We start from the raw sequence: 18,619 nt of genomic DNA, 5'->3' as shown, positions 1-18,619 counted from the left end.
TGAGTGCGTGCGCGCGCAAAATCTTGTTCCAGCCGAGCCCACGTTACTTTGATTGACAGCTGAGATTTGCCATAACCCACCGCGCTACCCGCCCTGCGCGCCTCCGTATGGCATCACTTGCGACGCTCTGATTGGCTAAAATCCCCGTAGCTCAATCAGGTCAACAGGCTCGAAGCCGTTTACAGGAATTCTATTGGCTCGTTGTACAAAATACATCATTATCCCCACGTGGAGCGGCGGCTCTGATTGGTCGGCGGCCGTTTTGTGGGCAGGTTCTCCATTTCGGTTAGCTGGGGAGCGTGAAACCGCGTGAGAAAGTTGCCATTGAGGTAACGCGGAGCTAGACGGTGGACTGTTGCCGCCGTGGTGGGAGTTGTTGATATCAAAACTAACAAAATCTTTCCTCTTTTTGTGAAGCCCTCTTGGACCGTAATCTATCTCAAAACTCGTGTGCACCAGCGGGGAAGCGAATATCATTTTTGTTCGCTGTTCAACCGCCAAGCGACCGCGGCGAGTCAAGTGGGAACTCTTCTCAGCAATTAACTTGTGTGGATTTGTTTCTATTTCTTTGACTATGAACCGACCGCGTTGCGGCTGCTTGCACGTCTGCGCTTGGGTCTGGTGACTTGAGTTTTCCTTGTTTGCTTTTATTTGTTTGTTTGGTCGTCTCTCCCTGTTTGGAATACATCGGATCCAATACAAAATACAAACACGGGAGTGACTGAAGTGGCTCTGGTCTTTCATTCTCACCTGGTTTATCCTCCCCTCCCCCTGCCTCCAGCTAATGACCCGTTTCCTGTGTTTTTCCGGTTGATTTACGGCCGTACGCTCGCTGGAGCGAGGAGAGCGAGCAAGTGAAAGAAACGGAGAGAGAAGAAGCGAGGATTCACATTAATCGGCTGGTCAAATCGGAGGGTGCGCCGGGGCGGTCGGCTGGTTTTGTTTGAAAATAACCGCCGTTGGTCTCACATTAACAACCAAATCACAGCGGATGGATTAGTTTCCGTGATCCAGAGCGTCCACCAACCTCAGGTGCCCAATTTTCATCCCCTGAAACGGGGTTTTAAGCAGGAAAAGGGCAAATCCCCTCGGAGATAACGATGTTTCCCCAGGGGCGACATCCGGTAAGACTCCTCTCCTACCTAGCTAACTGATCACCTGCAACCGGTCAACATGGTGGCTGTCCTCGGCTCTTTGTTTCACTGGCGCTTGTTGTGTTTTTTTTTTTTTTTTTAGTTGTAAAAACCCTCAGCCCAGCTAATGACATGCACATGTCTTGCGCTTTCTTATAATTTGGGTGTACAAGTTCTTTTAGCAGCTGAGTGGGACTGAATGTGTTTGTGTAATAATGGCAAATAATTAAAAGTTACCGGTCTTATTTGTGAGCCTAGAGTCACTAAGGAGCCCCGTAATAAGGCAGTGTGATGTTGACGTTGCTAATTCTGTGTGTGTGTGTGTGTGTGTGTGTGTGTGTGTGTGTGTGTGTGTGTGTGTGTGTGTCAGACGCCCCACCAGGCTCCAGGGCAGCCCTTCAAGTTCACCATCCCAGAGTCACTGGACCGCATCAAGGAGGAGTTCCAGTTTCTCCAGGCACAGTACCACAGGTGGATAATACACACGGCCATGCTATCTTTATAGGCACATTTTCCCATTGTCATTTACCCCTAACCCTAAACCTCATACTAACCATAAGCATTCTCGTATCATAACTTACAAAACCCCAAACAAAAACATTAAGCTGGATTAGGCATATGCACTCTCTCTCTCTCTCTCTCTCTCACACACACACACACACTCACACTCACACACACACACAGAGAGCAGACTCAGACATCAATGTTAGTACTGACACTGCGGTAGGTCTAAGTCGTGGTGATGGGTTAGAGCCAGAGGGTGGCGTGTGGGCTCAGGGTTTCATAAATCACTCCTTATTTTCCTTGTGTGTGCGGTTGTGTGTGTGTGTGTGTGTATAGAGAGCGAGAGAAAGAGAGAGGGAGAGTGCCGGAGTATGTGTGCAATTGTGCTTGTGTATGTGGTTTTACTTATTTTTGGAGTTGCAGGGGGATGTCGGGGCAACAGGTGAAAGCTTCTGACCTTCAGACAACAGACATTTGTTTCTGTCTCAGATACACACACATACATACACACACACAGCCAGCTTAGCCTGTCATTTTAGTCACGATGCTTAGCGCTGTCTGGGGGACATGCACAAGGTGGATTCCTCATGCTCAACAGGGTTAAACCAAACAAACGACTCAGAGCCAACAGAGAGGTAGTTATCATAAGTAGACAGTGGTTGTGCCTGACAGTTATTATGAGTGGACAGGAACAACCGTCTCCTTTTGACTTTCATGTGTTAATTAGCAAGCAGTGTGAAGGGCTCAGACAAGAATGCAGCCCCTTTAGTACCATTTTGTATGCATTTTAATTTTTGAATCTATTTTAGGTAAACAGTTATTCAGAGAACAAATTACTTGATCAACAACCCCTCTTTAATCTGAGTTTGTGTAGATTCTATAGATGGAGTTGGCTCCAAACTGTCTCACATCTACTGTGTGTTTTGGAAAAAATGTAATTTGATATTCATTTATCAGCAGTTATACTCTTGCAAACAGAGAGCAAGACATCTATAATAAGTTCAGTAGTTAATAGGGATTTTCATGCCACTGTTAATTTTGAAAGAGCTAGAGCCACATCATTTTTCAAATTGCAGACGCTTTATTTATGGAAAGAAACTTCAAATATTTAAGCATGGTCCAAAAGTAAATATTTTTTGGTCATAACTGGTGAGTTCTCAATGTTATATCTTTGTTTTTCAGCTTTAAGAATTACAAATCAGTGTTTGCTAAACAACAATCCTGAACCCAAAATGGTTTGTAGGTGTGCTTCTCTTGACAGTTTCTCGAAACCTTGTGTGACAGCAGTGCTGGTATGCACTAATGGTCGTTTGGTTTGAAAGATGAGTCTGAATTAGCTCCATTTGGGCTGAAAAGTGAGAGTTGCTCTAAAACTGAATGCTGTATTTTGTTTGTTTTTCAGTCTTAAGCTGGAGTGTGAGAAGCTGGCCAGTGAAAAGACAGAGATGCAGAGACACTATGTCATGGTGAGATTTAGGTCACACTCAATTTATTTATCCCAGCATCACACCTCGGGGCGACAGGGTGGCCTAATGGGCTCCAAGTCTTGTGTTGGCACCAATTAATTATTTTTGAACTTTAAAGAAAAACACCCAGAATACTTAACCGAATCACAAAAATGCAACATTTAAATTTTTTTTTTTTTTAACTACATACCTAAAGAGAAGCACACATAGTAGATACACACATACACAAAATAGCCACAAAATTAGAGAGGTATCTTCAGCTTGATTAGGAAACATGCACTTCCTTGGCCTCGCCATTTGAACTGAAACAAAATAATGTCAAGAAAGAGCATTATCTGAGTTCAAAATGGATTGAACAGTCAGGGAATTCCTTTTTAATTACACTTTGCTTCACACATCATGGTCGTAAGACACTGAAACTAAGAAATCAGCTGGTCAAATGGATTGACAATGACACTCCCGTACAGATTTGGGAAAAAAGGAAAGAAAAGCAGTGAGTGCATCTTTTGAGAGGGTAGAAAAGCACTCAGATCTAACCATCCAACTCTCTCTGTTCTCCCTCAGTACTATGAGATGTCATATGGCCTCAACATCGAAATGCACAAACAGGTATGGATGGTTATCTGTTCACCTATCATCTGCTTTTCCGTCTGCTTGTTTGACTCTATCCCTCTCTCTCTCTCTCTCTCGCTTTCATGTCAAGGTTTTGATGTATTTGGTGTGGGTGTGCGTGCTTGTTGGTGTGTCCTTGTGTGTGCTCAAATGCATTTGTGCGTTCATTCATTTCTGTGTGTGTGTGTGTGTGTTTTACTGTATGCTTGTGTGTGTGTGCACGTGTGTTTGTGTGTTTATCTGTGATCGATGGGGCTCTGTCTCCATTTCCCCAGTTAGGGCCGGCCGGCTGAGCCCAGAGGCAGGATGAATGGCTCTGTAGATTGATTGGTGCTGTCTAGGGGAGCGGCCTGCTTTATTACATTAGAGGGGCAGGGCTGGGGAGGGCAGAGGAATCGATCACACTGAAGCCCTTTATCGAGGAAATGCAGAGGAAGAGAGACAGGAGAGCTCCCTCTTACAGGCAGGGGGGCACACACACACACACACACACACACACACACACACACACACACGTATACACACTACTGAGGCAAGCTCACAAGTGCAGACACAAACACAGAAAGGCAAGGACCGTTCCACATGATAATTTACATATGCATACATACACATCAAGACAAGGACAGTTACACATAAGTAATGTGTACATAAACACACAGGCGCACACAGAAAGTCAAATGTTCACACATGGGTATGTATACAGACACCGAAAGGCAAACACACTCACATAGCTAAGTATGTACACACACAGATGAGGGGGAAAACACTCTATCTTTGTCTCGCACACACACACACACACACACACACACACACACACACACACACCTCCCCACAGGAGTGGTGCACGGCTCAGAGCGGTTACCAGTAATTACCGCAGCTATCGACCTTTCAGACCAGAGGAAATTGGAGGTGGATTGGCCTGGCTGCTTCACTGACGAGTGGGGAGGCTTCTCTCTTTTTCTCTCACGCTCCATCTCATTAGCTTTTTTTTTCCTTCATGTCCACCCATTCCTATTCCTGTGTTATTTTAAACTTCTCTGCCTTTCTTTCTCTTTTTCTGGTTATAATTAAAGGATCTTTTCGTTCTTGCATTATACTCATCTTCTTCTCTCCCACATCCCTTTCACGCATGCACTGCAACCCTGACCTTATCTAGACATTACCCAGAGGAGCTGTATGAGAACGCAAATGTCTGAATAAGTTGGACCGGACTTTAAACGGGCTTTAGCCTGCCAGCTCCGTAACATGCTCGATTGAACCCATGTTTGAATAGAGTTGGTCCGGAGAATTCACAGTTAGCAAGTGGGTGCGTTGATGACGTTTCTATCATGCGGATGGCGTGAAGTTGTGCTCTTTTCTGCTTGCCCTTATGTTGCTTTTCACTCTGTCGTTGATATTGCAGATCTGTCCGAATATATGTGGTAAAAAGCAGTCATCGTTACAGATGAGTCGGTAGCCTCATCCACCATCTTTGATGTGCTGTAAACACAACACTGCAATTTCCACAGTGTACTTTTTGTGTAATGTCCTGCCTCTTGCGTGCTCTACCCAGGTATCACACCTCGCCTAAACCAAACAGAGCATTTCTAGTATTTCACATGTGTGAATGGGCACCTCCAGACAATGTCCAGACCGGATTATCCAGACATTTCCCAGAGTTAATCTGAGAAATCAACACCAGTTTAGGACCCCATGAAATTTGTTTAAATTTTTCTTAATTCTGTGTTTGATGATTTAAGCACATTTTGTCATCAGAAAGTCTCTAATCATGTGGTGGGTCAAACTTGCAAAAAAAATATTAATAAAACATATTCAACATTTAGCTAATATCAGTGAATTTGTAACACAATATTGAACTATTTTTTAATTAAAGAAAGTGCTTCAGTAGTTATAAAACTGTTGAAGTGATGCTCTTCTTGCTAACATGCTAACACAGTAGGCACTCTCAGAATAGTGTTTTTTTTCTGTTCATTCAGCTTAGGTGCTGTGAAAAACACACTGAGAAACATTTACAAAAATGCTCACAAACCCCCCACTGATTTTTATGAATTGCATTTTACTAATTACATTTTAGCACATTCCACGTTTTTAAAGGTGATTTTGTTTTGATCATCAAATTTCGTGATTGCGGCTGTTTTCTGCATCACGGAACTCATAGAGCCCCTCCCAGTTATTCCTTTTCTCTTTGCTTCGCTTTTGTTTTATGTCCATGCAAAAGCTACTGTTCTCTCATTGTGGACAAGATGCATCTCTGCCTATTGTCTGTCTCAACCACTCACACACAACCACACACACAAACACACATAGTAAAGCTCCAGGGGAGGTCATTAGCTTGGGTCTGCAGTTGTCAGAGCAACAAGCTTCTGTGGGTGGGGGGTATTGGGAATACAGACTAACAACCCACCTCCTGCTGGGGACGGGGGTGGGAGGGCGTAGAATTTGTGTGTGTGTTACAGCAGTAATGCACCAATTATATGTGCAATGGGATGCCTGTCCTCCGTTAGCACAGTGTGGTGTACACTTGCATCTTCTGCATCTTTAATTTCTTCATCTTTAATGTTTGTGTAGTCTGTTTCTTGACTGTTTTATTATGTGGATGGTGCACAGGAGTTCTCCAACGTTTTCAGCTTGGAAGAGAAATTAAAAATGTTGTTAGTGCTGGGACCCATGGTCATTAAACATTGTTACCTCAGTCATGTAGGGACCCACATTTGAACAAAAATCTTGATCAAGGACAATATCAGGTATGTGCCAAAGAATGGGAAAAGTGGTTCCCCTGTGCTTGAATAAATCTAGCCATGGATTAAGAAACCATGTAACAACTTGTAAAGCCAACTTGTGGCTGTGGTCCAATTCAGTGCTCAACTATTCTGGGTCACCCTGTTCCCTTATTTAACTACTGTAATCGCCATCAATTTATCCTTTTTAGCTCACATAGCTTTAGCGCGTGCCAATACTGTTATCCTATTCTTGTAACTTCTAGCTATTTTAGTTTTGTGTAGTCCAAAAGTTTTTGAGTCACGATCCGTAATGATGTCTCACTTAGGGATTGCAGATTCAGGGATTTGTGGCTTTAACCCTGTTTGTTTGATCCTCATTTGCTTCTTTAGCTAGCTTAGTCAGATTAGCCGAGCTGACCCCATCGTAGTTGGTCAGACTATTCTCAGACACCCTAATCAGTGAGCTTCTATGCAAGGCTAATTATAGGCTTACAACTCAGTTCTGAGAATGTTCTATGTAAATAGTAGGGCCGGTGTATTCTGTCTGAAATACCTCCCTCCTCAGGTCTCTAGGCGTGCTGTGGCCCATGTTGGGCATTATCAGGTTGAGGTACAGCATGTGGAGGCCAGCGAATCCTCAGTTGGCCTCAGTTCTGTATTCACAAAGGCTAAAACTGCTTCCTTATTGAGGTCCAGAAACTGTACTGCTTTGTGTGCAAATAGGTTGTAGTTATGTGTACATCACGTGGTACATCGTGATACTATTGAGACACATATGGAGAATATCTACATCTCCATAGTAAGGCAATATAGTACAAATGTTGCACAACCTAATGTAGACAGGCCAAGGTGAGGGAGTTTATCACAGATGCATCAGCCTATCTACTGTGACAGCAAAAGAGAGAGGACAGTGGGTAAAACCTGGCTACCTTTTTGCAAATGAAATTGACCTTCCTGGTAGGGTTGACTCGAATGCTTCAAAGTGGCAATTGTTGCCAGGTTTAATTGATGGCAAAATCAGTATTCGAGTACTTCTTTTTCTTTTTAACAGTGGATACGGTGCATTTTTTTTGACGTGAACAGATCCAGCATGGCTCGGCTGTAGTGTATCCACTATTGCCTCACAAAAGCTGGCTGTACAGTCTATTCTCCGTATAGCAGCACGTCCCTGGACAGCAGATCCACCCTCCGATTCAGAACACCCGGGATGCGTATCGCTCTCAGAAACAGGAGACGTTTGTTGCGCCATAATTTCAGTCAGTGTGCCAGTGTGTATAACTGACAGGAACGCAAACCCCTATGATGGTTGTTATAAGCTACCACTGTATTGTTCGTTCTCACCAGAACATGATGCCCACTGAGATACGGAAGAAAGCACAGCAAGGTGAGAGACACCGCTTAAAGCTGCAGATAATTTATGTGTTACCGCTCGGGACTCCTGCTCTAGAGACCTCTCACTGACCGTCCCTTATATACTCTGGCATACACCGACAACCTCGCATCACCTCTAGCACCCTCTTTGCTTTGTATTCCAAGTAATAATTGCTGCTGAAGCTTTGAATCCAAAAAAAGGTATTTGGAACATCCACCCTCCATGGTCTGTTTCCAGCTGGCTGTTGTGTGGCTTGAAAAAGAAGTACAGCCATTAAGGTTGCTTCACACAGTTACAGTAGTTGTAGAGCAGATGTGCGGTTGTTCATTGCTGGCTCTTCATGTCATCAGGTATACAAGGTCTGTGTGGAGGAATGTGTCTATATGTAGAAATGTACATTGTATGCCTTTTACATTACAAAATCCTTATCAGAAATCACAGTTTACATGTCCGGCACGCTGTAAGTGTAGTCATGAAATTTTAAACAAACAAATAGAATTTCTTACCTTCCAAAGACTTTAAACCTCTGTTGATTCTGTTCCTAATTTACTGTTTTATCTTATCTTATTTTTGGATGAACTCTATGTTTATGAAGAGCTACCTCCAAAATGTCATAACCTTGGACATATATATATATATATATATATATATATATATATATATATATATATATATATATTTTTTTTTTTTTTACACTTCACAGTACTGATTATTTATACCACCATAATCTGCAGAGAAAGCTCAAATAATGCCTTTGGCCTTTTTTTCACATCCTCATTTTCATCCATAGACAGGGTCTCATCCAATCTGTATTGCAAATATTCCTTAAAATTAATGCTTTTAACTGCAGTTTCACCACCTTCCATACCACCCTCCTTCATACCACCTTCCGTCTTGCATATATGATGTCTAATTACCATGTGCAAGGTTTTTCACAGGAAAGGTCTCCAAGTTGATCTTGGGTCACTTTACAACAATATGAATGAAACCGCTGGAAGAAAAAAAAAAACTCAATGAGCATTACGGCCTGAAATGTGAACATGGCCTACATTAAAACATGAAAATTTCCAACCCTTATGTAAACTGTTGCTAAATGGTTTCATATAACAGCAAAAGATATCCCTTTAAAGGTTTTTAGATCTTAGAGAATAGACTTGGATGTGTGCGTGTATCTATTTATATGGTGTGTGTGTGTCTCAGCCATTACTTTCATGGCTCCTCCAATTCCCTCTTCACCCTGGCCGTCTTCGTATCAATTTGATTGGATGATATGTAATATGAGCCGTGTTATCTGATTTGATGCCACTGTGGGGGTATCTGGTTTCAGCCAATTGTAGCCACCTCCGGGGGCTGGGGGGCAGGCGGATGTGTTGGCATGGATACCAGAAAGGGGGAGCAAACGAAGTTAGTTGCTGATGAGATTATGGCGAAGTGCTGATGGGAAAAGGGACAAGAGAAGAGAGGTAAGGGGGAGACAAAAAGAATTAGAGCAGGCAAGAGGGAAACCTGATCTCTCACTGATCATTAGAGCTGAGAATCTCATACTGTGTGTGTGTATGTGTGTGTGTATATATGGCACATACTGAATGTGTGTGTCGAGGCAAGTGGATAGGTGTCATTAGTGTTAAAAAATGGAATGGGTTACTGTGTCTGTCTGTTGGCTTGCTGTGGAACCGTCAGTGTGTGAATGTGCACATGTGCCACCTGATTGATGTTGGTGAACAGCTGTCTTTACTAAATTACTGTAATTATGCTATTAACAATTAAGTCTCTGTCTTTTTCTCCCTCAGACTGAGATTGCAAAGAGACTAAACACCATCTGTGCACAAGTCATCCCGTTCCTCTCTCAGGAGGTAAGTGTACAAATGTTCTGTTTGAACTACTGATTGTGTGTGCTGCATTGTTCATTTATATCACTCTAGTCATCTCTGCTTGCATGTGTTTCAGCATCAACAGCAGGTGGTCCAAGCTGTGGAACGGGCCAAGCAGGTGACTATGGCAGAGCTTAATGCTGTCATCGGGGTACGTGGACTACCAGGTCTTCCACCTACAGTGTGTATTCCTCTACTTCCTCTTTACGTCTGCTGTCTTGTATCTGCATGACTGTGTGTTTTCTTCCATAATTCCCTCAAAAAACAATTCCCCTTCATTGGGTCCACACATACAAAAGCAGGGATTTGGACTTGAGACCTTTTTGATCTGAAATCAATAATGGTATAAAAGCAATCTGACATTTTTGTTGTCAGCAGTAGATGCCACATAGAAATGGTATTTATCATCTGAAAACTGGGAACCTGAAGTAAAATTTTATGTGTGTGTGTGTGTATACACACACGCACACATATATACACATGCACACACATATCTATATATCTATATATCTATATCTATATCTATCTAACTATATATCTATATCTATATCTAGATATATATCTATATCTATATCTAGATATATATCTATATCTAGATATAGATATATCTAGATATAGATATAGAGATATATCTATTGATATATATCGATAGATATATAGATATATAGATATACACACACTACTCACAAAAAGTTAGGGGTATTTGGCTTTTGGGTGAAATTTATGGAAAATGTAAAATGTTCACGCTACAGTGATATTATATCATGAAAGTAGGGCATTTAAGTAGAAGCATACACCAACAACAACAGTGGTGGGTATACCACAACAAAAAATGTCAGTGTCAATAACTTGTCATGTGCCCTTGAGCATCAATTACAGCTTGACAACGACGTCTCATGCTGTTCACAAGTCGACTTATTGTCTGCTGAAGGCTGAATTATGCTTCAGCGTTAGAAGAGCGTACGGGGGTTGTGCGTAGCACGCATTTCCTACGCAGCGCGTGTGTCCAACATACCTCTGCAACACACATTGAGCAATTCTCCTCCCACTAACGTAGACCCTGTGACGTATGGTCGCTGCTCTTCTGTACGTCTTTGTAATGGCGAGTGGACGAGTCGTATAGGTGCGGGTATTTGCGCACCTCCTCGGCCAGGCGTTCTTCCGCGAGATCCAGCATTCTCCAAAGTTTTCAAACACAACCGACGAGTCGAGACACAACAGTTGTTTTAAAAACGGCGCTGTCAGCCGGCACAACAACAGGATGTGATACCGGTTGCAACGAAATGCTGGAAATGATGTACTTCGGCGGACCAATCACAGCTCTTGTGGGGCTGCGTAGGGTCCGCGTAGTTACAATCTTTGGGAGGTGCGCGGCAAGGCTCTGCGGCGGTCGCGCAACCTCCGTAAGCTTCGCACAACCTCCGTACGCTCTTCCTACACGGAAGCATAATTCAGCCTTGAGGCATGGCATCCCACTCTTCTTGAAGGGCGGCCCTCAGGACATTGAGGTTCTGGGGTACAGAGCTCCGAGCCTCTACACGGCGACTCAGCTGATCCCATAGGTTTTCTATGGGATTCATGTCTGGAGAAAGTGCAGGCCACTCCATTTGAGGTACCCCAGTCTCCAGCAGCCGTTCCCTAATGATACGACCTCGATGAGCTGGAGCATCAAACACCTGATGTGAATTTTGCCGTTAAACTCCTTGTTAGAGAACAGCAACTTGTGCAAAAAGTACTGAAACATTGAACAGTTGGACATGTGCATTCAAAAGTTTACAGAAGGTCACATTCAGTTCACCTGTAAAGGTTATAATGCATTTTAGGTTCATCCTGAAATTTCACCCGAAAGCCGAATATCCCTAACTTTTTGTGAGTAGTGTATATGTATAGTGTATACCGGTTAGGACATCATGATCCAAGGATATGATGGCCATTCCCATGAAGTCTCATAAGTTGCAGCAATTCTTGAATTGATACCATTTGTTATACAGATAAGGTGCAAAATTTGACCATTTACCATGACAAGGTCAAAAATCCCTCCAAAACACCACATTAGGACACCAAGACCAAAAAAGTGAAGTTTAACAGCTGAAATATACCAGGCATGGATGTGGTGCAACATGGCTGCTGCAGCAGAACACGTTCAGTATAATCCACTGAGGCTGCTAAATAGACCACAGAGGCCACACTTTGGATCTCTATTATTATTATTATTATTATTTCCCTATACACGTGGCTATGTGGCCCACCAACAGGGAAAAACATGGCTGGCACACAGCCAACAGCAACACAGACTCAGTTAGTGTAGCAGGCTAAAAAACAACTCTGCTTTGCCCTGCCTTTGTGACAGGCCATGTCCGTGCCTGGTGTATTTTAGGCGTCAGCCTGCACATAAACCCTCGCAGAACATGTGTGCAGATAGAGCGGTGCTTGGCATGTATGGCTGTGTGTCTCTGTGTGTGTCGCTGTAATGGTTTCTTATTGTGACTGACGCAGTGCTAAATTAATCCTAAAATGTCATTCATTTAGCTTACTGCTGAGATGTTTCAAGTTTTCAAAACAGAGCACTTATGGTCGTATGCATTATGGATTTAATAATGATCAGAATTGTTTATTTGTGAGTATAACAGGAGATACACACATAAAACAGGATACAGATTCATAACCATCCAACTCCTGCAGTCGTCACAACTTTAAATTCTTACCTTAGAGACCAACAGCCATTGCATTCTGTTTGGCTTTACTCATGCAAAAGTTTAACTTGTCACCCATGTTTTCCTCATCTCTCAGCTGTTAAAGTCATACTGTTGTGTTTTGTTTGCACCTAAAAACTGTCTAACAAGGAAACATTACCCAACCCACTTACTTTAGTTCCTTTGTGTCTTTCAGACGGAGAGGCGGCTGTGTCCGTCTGAGTGATTTTCATATTGGCCATCATGTTGCAAATATTTGCTCCAAAATCATTATTATTATTATTATTATTGTTGTTGTTGTTAATATTATTATTATTAGTTGTAGTGGAAGTAGTAGTAATGTTTATTTATAGTACCTTTAAAAACGTAGTTTACAAAGAGCTCTGACAGACACAACAAAGCAGAATCATCAGAAAGCAAAACAGCAGAAACCCAAACAAGAGCAATATAAAATTAAGGTATAGTTAAAACAGGAAAACAAAAGCAAATATTTATATGTACATGTAAGAAATAAATAAATAAATAAATAAAATAAAATACTTAAAGTACTTAAAGCAATAACAAATGAATAATACAAGATCAGATATAAAGATAATTAAAAGAAGACATCACATAAAGGCAAGTCTATAAAAAATTAGTTTTAAGAAATGATTTAAAAGAAGTCACTGATTCTGTGAGTCCTATCTCCTCAGACAGATCGTTCCAAAGCCGAGGGGCCCTGATGGCAAAGGCATGGTCACTTTAAGATTTAAGCCTCAACTTTGGAACAGCCAGAAGGGCCCCACCTGAGGATCTAAGGCTGAGAACTGCCTCATAGGGGGTCAACATCATTTTCTATTCTAATCTTAAATTCAATTCTGAATCGAACAGGGAGCCCGTGGAGAGAAGCCAGGATAGGGGTAATGGGATGCTGTCTGTTAAAACCAGTAAGAAGCCCTAGCTGCTGCATTCTGAACTAGTTGGAGGTGTGAGTGTGACTTAAGGTCAGAGAGGAGGAAGTTACAGTAGGCAAGTCTAGAGAAGATTAATGCATAGATTACTTTTTCCAGGTCAGAGTGTCAGAGCGTTGGTTTAATGTTGGAGATTGTTCTGATCCAAAGGAAGCATGACAGGCCAACTTTTTTAATCTGTGGTACAAAATTTAACTCTGAATCAAATAATTCTCCCAAATTTCTGGCAGCCAGCTTTACCTTAGCAGACAAAGGGCCATAGCCACTCTCAATGAAACAATATGATTTCTGATTTTGAGTTATTGAGTTGAAGATAATTTTGTGCCAGCCAACAGTTAGTATCATTGTGACAAACTCAGATAGCAGTGAGACTTTTTGGGTCATCAGCTCTCAGGGCAAGGTATATCTGTGTCTGAGTAAAAATGAAAAGAGACATGTGACGTTGGATGATATGGCCAAGTGGAAGCAGGTAGATAAGATAAAATTGGGCCTAAAATTGAACCTTGCGGAACACCACAGGTAATGGGAGCTGTAGTAGATGAGTAATTACCGATGGTGACCTCACATGTTCTTTCTAGAAGTAAGAGAAAAACCAACTCAGTGAAGTTTCCTTGATGCCAGCCCTTTCATTTAAAATTAAACATTGGGTCTGAACAAGGCCTTATTATGGTGATTTTTATAAATCATATACCTGCACAAATATTAATCATTAAAAATTTTACATTTCATTTTACATATTAGGCCTTTAGCTGACATCATTATCCAGAGTGTCTTAAACAGAGTTCAGCAATAAGCTTAAGTTCTTAAGTCCCCAGAATTACAAGCAACTAATAGTAAGGAGGTTAAGGTTCAGAGCCATAGTGTCCTGATGGTATATCTGTAATAAGAAGTAAGTGAATAGAGATGAAGGAATGTAATTCAGTGGGGAAAAGATGATGTGTGCCACCTTTGGAAAAGATAGTAGCCTGCTGCAGAAGAAAGGGAGTGACTGCTGTTCTGACTGGAGGGCCTGGCATGGCAGGGGTGAAAAGAAATACAAAGGGAAGCTTTTGCTCGTGGATTGGTGGGAATATTTAGCTGAGCAGGGAGAGAGGGGTTGCTAGGAATGACTTGTAAGGTGGGATTGGATGTTTTTAAGAATACTAAACTTTACTGGAACCATAAGGGCTTGACTAGCATGGGGGCTAAAAAGAGGTTAGACATCAGAAAACCTACTTTAGTGCAGTCCATGTCTCATGAAACATGGCTAATAGGCTAACATGGCAACATTTTTGTTGCTAACATGGACATTCCTGAATTCACCACCGTGAGAGCTGAAAGGGACGCTAAAACTACATGATGAAAGCAAAGGTGGGGGACTGCACTGTTTAAAAACATCAGAGGGTTTAACCCAGGGCATGTGACAGTTAAGGAGATGATAGCATTATCCATTGCCAGAGGAAGCCAAGGCAATGGGAAAGGAGCTGTTGTCAGAGCTTTGTCTGCATTATTGTATTAAAACACCTCTATGTCTGCCTGTCCAGACTACGACACAACCCTGGAATTTTCAAACTAACGTGCTCTCAGTTGTGCATCCAGGAGTCTCCGTTTTAGGGGTTTGAATATGCCGGAGTAGTGTAGACGGTAGGTGCAAACAGAGCAAGAGTTATGCATTTTCAAACAAAGACGCACCAGTGTTTACGTAGCTTTTGCTGGGCAAAGAGTGGGGTGTGAGCTGGGATGGTCGTGTAATGTGAAGTGAGGTGGGCTTGTTAGTTGTCGTGGACTGATGGAGCCTGTGTGTGTGTGTGATGGGGGGGGAGAGGTGAATTTGGCAGTTGCTGTTTGAGTCTTAATTGCAGGATTCCAGTGTTTGTAAAAGGGGGGGTTGTGGCATTGCCCTACACTCCCCTTCTCTTCTCTGCTCCTGTCTCCCACGCCAGCCTGTCATTCACCCCGTTTGTGAGTTAAATGAGTGTAATGAAGCGTTTTGCCCCTACCTCCACACACACACACACACACACACACACCAGCTCACACTAAAACCCCATGATAAACCAGGCTCCCTTTGCCTCCACAAACACTTCCCCTCCATTTACTCCCACCAGGGGTAATGTGGGTGAGGGTGTGGGTGTGTGTCTGTGTCCTAATGTGTAGTAGAACAAGTATTTCTGTTATCCCCAGAAAACAGCAGGCAGGGAGGTGTATGGTTATGTGTGAGTTTGTGTGTGTGTGTGTGTGTGTGTGTGTGTGTGTGTGTATGCCTTCTTTATCAAGACTGTATATGCATGTTAGTGTGATCAAGTGTGACGTGTGTGTTTATGTTTGATTGTTTGGCAAGCAAACCAACCGGGAAAATTGTGTGTGTGTGTGTGCGTGCGTGCGTGCGTGCGTGTGTGTGTGCGCGCAAGCAGGCCTGGGGGCTGGGGCTAAATCGCTATTGCATCGTTTTGCTGTCATTCATCAGGGCAGGAGGCAGAGAACGGAGGACGGGGAGAGAGAGAAGAAAAAAGAAGGCGGGGAGGTTGGGGCAGTGGGAAGGTGGGGGAGTGGGTTAGTCAATTAGGTGAGATAAAAGTCGGTTTGACCTTCAGCACTCCTCCCACCCCTGCCGAGTCGCCTCCTGTGCCCCCCTTGTCTTCGGCTCCCCCTCCTTCCTCCTCCCCTCCCCGCGGCGAATCAGTGAGCTTGGATTCCCGCGGCTACTGTCTGAGGAGGCAATAATGATGTTTTGGAACACAAAGGCATTTCACGCTCAGACGAGCGCCTGATTTGGTGTGAAAGAGAGAGCAAGGCTGCCAGCCAAACTCTCCCTCTCTCTCTCTGACCCTCCTCTCCTTCTCTCTACCACTCTTCCCTCAGCCCCCTCGCTCTCTCACTAGACCCAACAGTGCAGGCAGCAGCTGGGGCTCTCCTCCCACTCCTCCGTCATTCCTCCTTTCCTCCCCCTCTCCCACCACATCCTCAGGCTCTGGGCTGTGATCCCAGCTGTCAGTATTGTTCAGTGTTTGACCCCAGAGGGAGGGAACTGTGTGTGTATGTGTGTGTGTGTGTGCGCGCGCGCGCGCCAGTGTGTGTGCCAGTGTGTAGGGGGAGGATGTGTTCACTGGCTTGTTCACTGCAGCAGCTTGTTGAGGTGGTGTAAAACCCAGACACAGAAGAAATTGGCCCATCTGTTGAAGACTTCAGTACGACTAGATATCTGTTTATTGATTAGGCTATGGAGGGCTGTATTGATTTAGACTATTGATGGCTCAGTCTCATTGACTGACACTTTAGTTTTCATGCAGGTGAGAGCAGTGAGCTAATCAGCCTCTTGGGCTTGTTTGGAGTTTCCCACAGTTTGGAAGTTTAACCTGTGTGAGTATAAAACTAAGAGGGTTATATTTGAGCATATTTTGGCACATTAAGCAAAGCTCAGTATCTTTTCTTGGCTCAGGCATGGAAATATCTTACTCAAGTTACTAAGTAGCATTGCTGTTACTTCAATCAACACCTGTAAAGGGTGTAATAGTCATTGTCTATATTTGTATTATACCCTTTTCTAATTATTGCTAACTTGGAGAATCAAATCTACACTGTATTTAACCTCTCCCAAAATCATTTAGCACATCATAGGTGCAAAGAATCATGGTCGCCTGAAATTTGGCCTACCCTCCACCCATTGACTGATCGATAGGGAAAAATCAGCATGTCTTCATGTTATAGCTTGCCGAGTGGCTGATTTAGTTAATCTAGAGTGCACAGTGGCCTACCTGGTAGCCTAAATGATTTATAAACATAGAAAGCAAGTAGTAGCGTATTGAATCATTTTTAACCTGATTATCTTAAACTAGTCAATATATACTCCTGGCTTGTGGTGATGCTCTTATGGCTCACTCTTATTAGTTTAAAGTTTCCCATTTCCAGTCCTCTTGGAATCCTTTTGAGTCTTGGTTAGAGGGTCAGCAGTCACACAGTAATCTCAGTTATGGTCTTTTCTTATTCATTGTTGTTCTCGTACTCAGATTAACTGCCGTACTTAAATGTCACTGCCATTGTCACTGTCTGAGGTTGAGAAATGTTTAGCAGTCCACATGGAGGTTAAGCCCAGTATGAAATTCCTTCACTTGCTAAGCAGCTAACAGGCTAAGAGCTCTGGAAAAAACAGAAAATGCATCCCATAAAGCATTTCACCTTTCCCATGTGTATTTCTGTGAATCACAATGCAATTCATCAGTCACATGTCTTGAAAATGATTACATCATCTAAATTGCACTCCGGCCTTAAAAGCAAGGCATGCAAAAGTACATCAGGTCTGCATATATCCCTCCTACCCCCTGAAAATGACACACGCTTTTTCGATTATCCAACCAATGAGAATTTGGATTGAACAAGTTTAGGCGCAAAGGCTCATTTTATCATCTCAAATTATGTGAAACGTGAGTGATCCCCGTTTGAAAATTGTGTTGTTGCCGTGGAAAACAATACAATACATGACATACAAAAAGGATATAAAAAAGGGAGCAAAGTAAATTAAATACATTAGGAATACTAAAAATAACATAACCAACAATTACAAAATGAAAATATATCCAGTATGAAAATACAAGAATCAGTAAGTGAATCAAAGTAAGTCAATATTTAAATCAAACTGTGATGTGAAGTGCATAGCAAATGGAAAAATGGAAGATGAAAACATGTGTATTAGTACCATTTATAGTATATATATATAGAGTGAAGAGCCTCGCTATCTCACTCATGTCAAAATTGCATGTATTTATATTAACAGGCCTACATGTATGTATACATGCAAAAACTTTTCTTACCTCTCTCTCTCTCTCGCCCTCCCTCTTTCTTTTTCTTTTTCAGCAGCAGCATCTATCTCATACCCATGGTGGTGGTGCCCCTGTGCCTCTCACTCCCCACCCTGCGGGTCTCCACCCCTCTCAGTTGGGGGGATCAGCTGGTCTGTTGGCTCTGTCAGGTGCTCTTGGTGCTGTGCCCCCACATTTGGCAGGCAAAGATGGCGTGGATAAGAAGCCACACCCAGCAGGACCAGAGCCCCACCCTGCAGGACCTGAACACCTGAGGGGTGAGCAAAGGGACGCTTTAGCACACAAATACTAATTAAGATACACAAGGAATCATCAGCTATGGAAGACTGGGTTCCTGCAAATTTGGGGGAGTCTTATATGTTCGATAAATTGATTGAGTTCTTGCCCTAAACGGCTCATTTGAAGCTGTGACAAAAAGCTTCTGAATGACATCAATACAGTTCAATCTTGTGCCAACATCCAAGTGATTAAACTTATCAGTCTGTTCATCAGCCTGTGTTAT

At 42.8% G+C, this 18,619-nt stretch overlaps 1 protein-coding gene across 4 annotated transcripts in view; it reads left to right on the top strand.

The window, feature by feature from the left end:
- The first annotated feature begins 325 nt into the window (after window positions 1–325).
- LOC115364946 (transducin-like enhancer protein 1) overlaps window positions 326–18,619 on the top strand; it is a 35,172-nt gene continuing 16,878 nt past the window's right edge. Inside the window, exons 1-7 of one of the 4 annotated variants that reach the window (XM_030059639.1) lie at window positions 326–1,124; window positions 1,504–1,604; window positions 3,040–3,103; window positions 3,668–3,712; window positions 9,598–9,660; window positions 9,755–9,829; window positions 18,155–18,374. In XM_030059639.1, coding sequence (XP_029915499.1) covers window positions 1,101–1,124; window positions 1,504–1,604; window positions 3,040–3,103; window positions 3,668–3,712; window positions 9,598–9,660; window positions 9,755–9,829; window positions 18,155–18,374 — 592 coding nt within the window. In that variant the 5' untranslated portion in view covers window positions 326–1,100. Of the gene's footprint in view, window positions 1,125–1,503; window positions 1,605–3,039; window positions 3,104–3,667; window positions 3,713–9,597; window positions 9,661–9,754; window positions 9,860–18,151; window positions 18,375–18,619 lie in introns of all 4 variants that reach the window. The other 3 variants (XM_030059638.1, XM_030059637.1, XM_030059636.1) reach the window with 3 other exon arrangements.

Source organism: Myripristis murdjan, chromosome 9 (genome assembly GCF_902150065.1).
Source record: "Myripristis murdjan chromosome 9, fMyrMur1.1, whole genome shotgun sequence".
Classification (NCBI taxonomy): Eukaryota; Metazoa; Chordata; class Actinopteri; order Holocentriformes; family Holocentridae; genus Myripristis; species Myripristis murdjan.
This window is presented reverse-complemented; position numbering and strand designations above follow the sequence as displayed.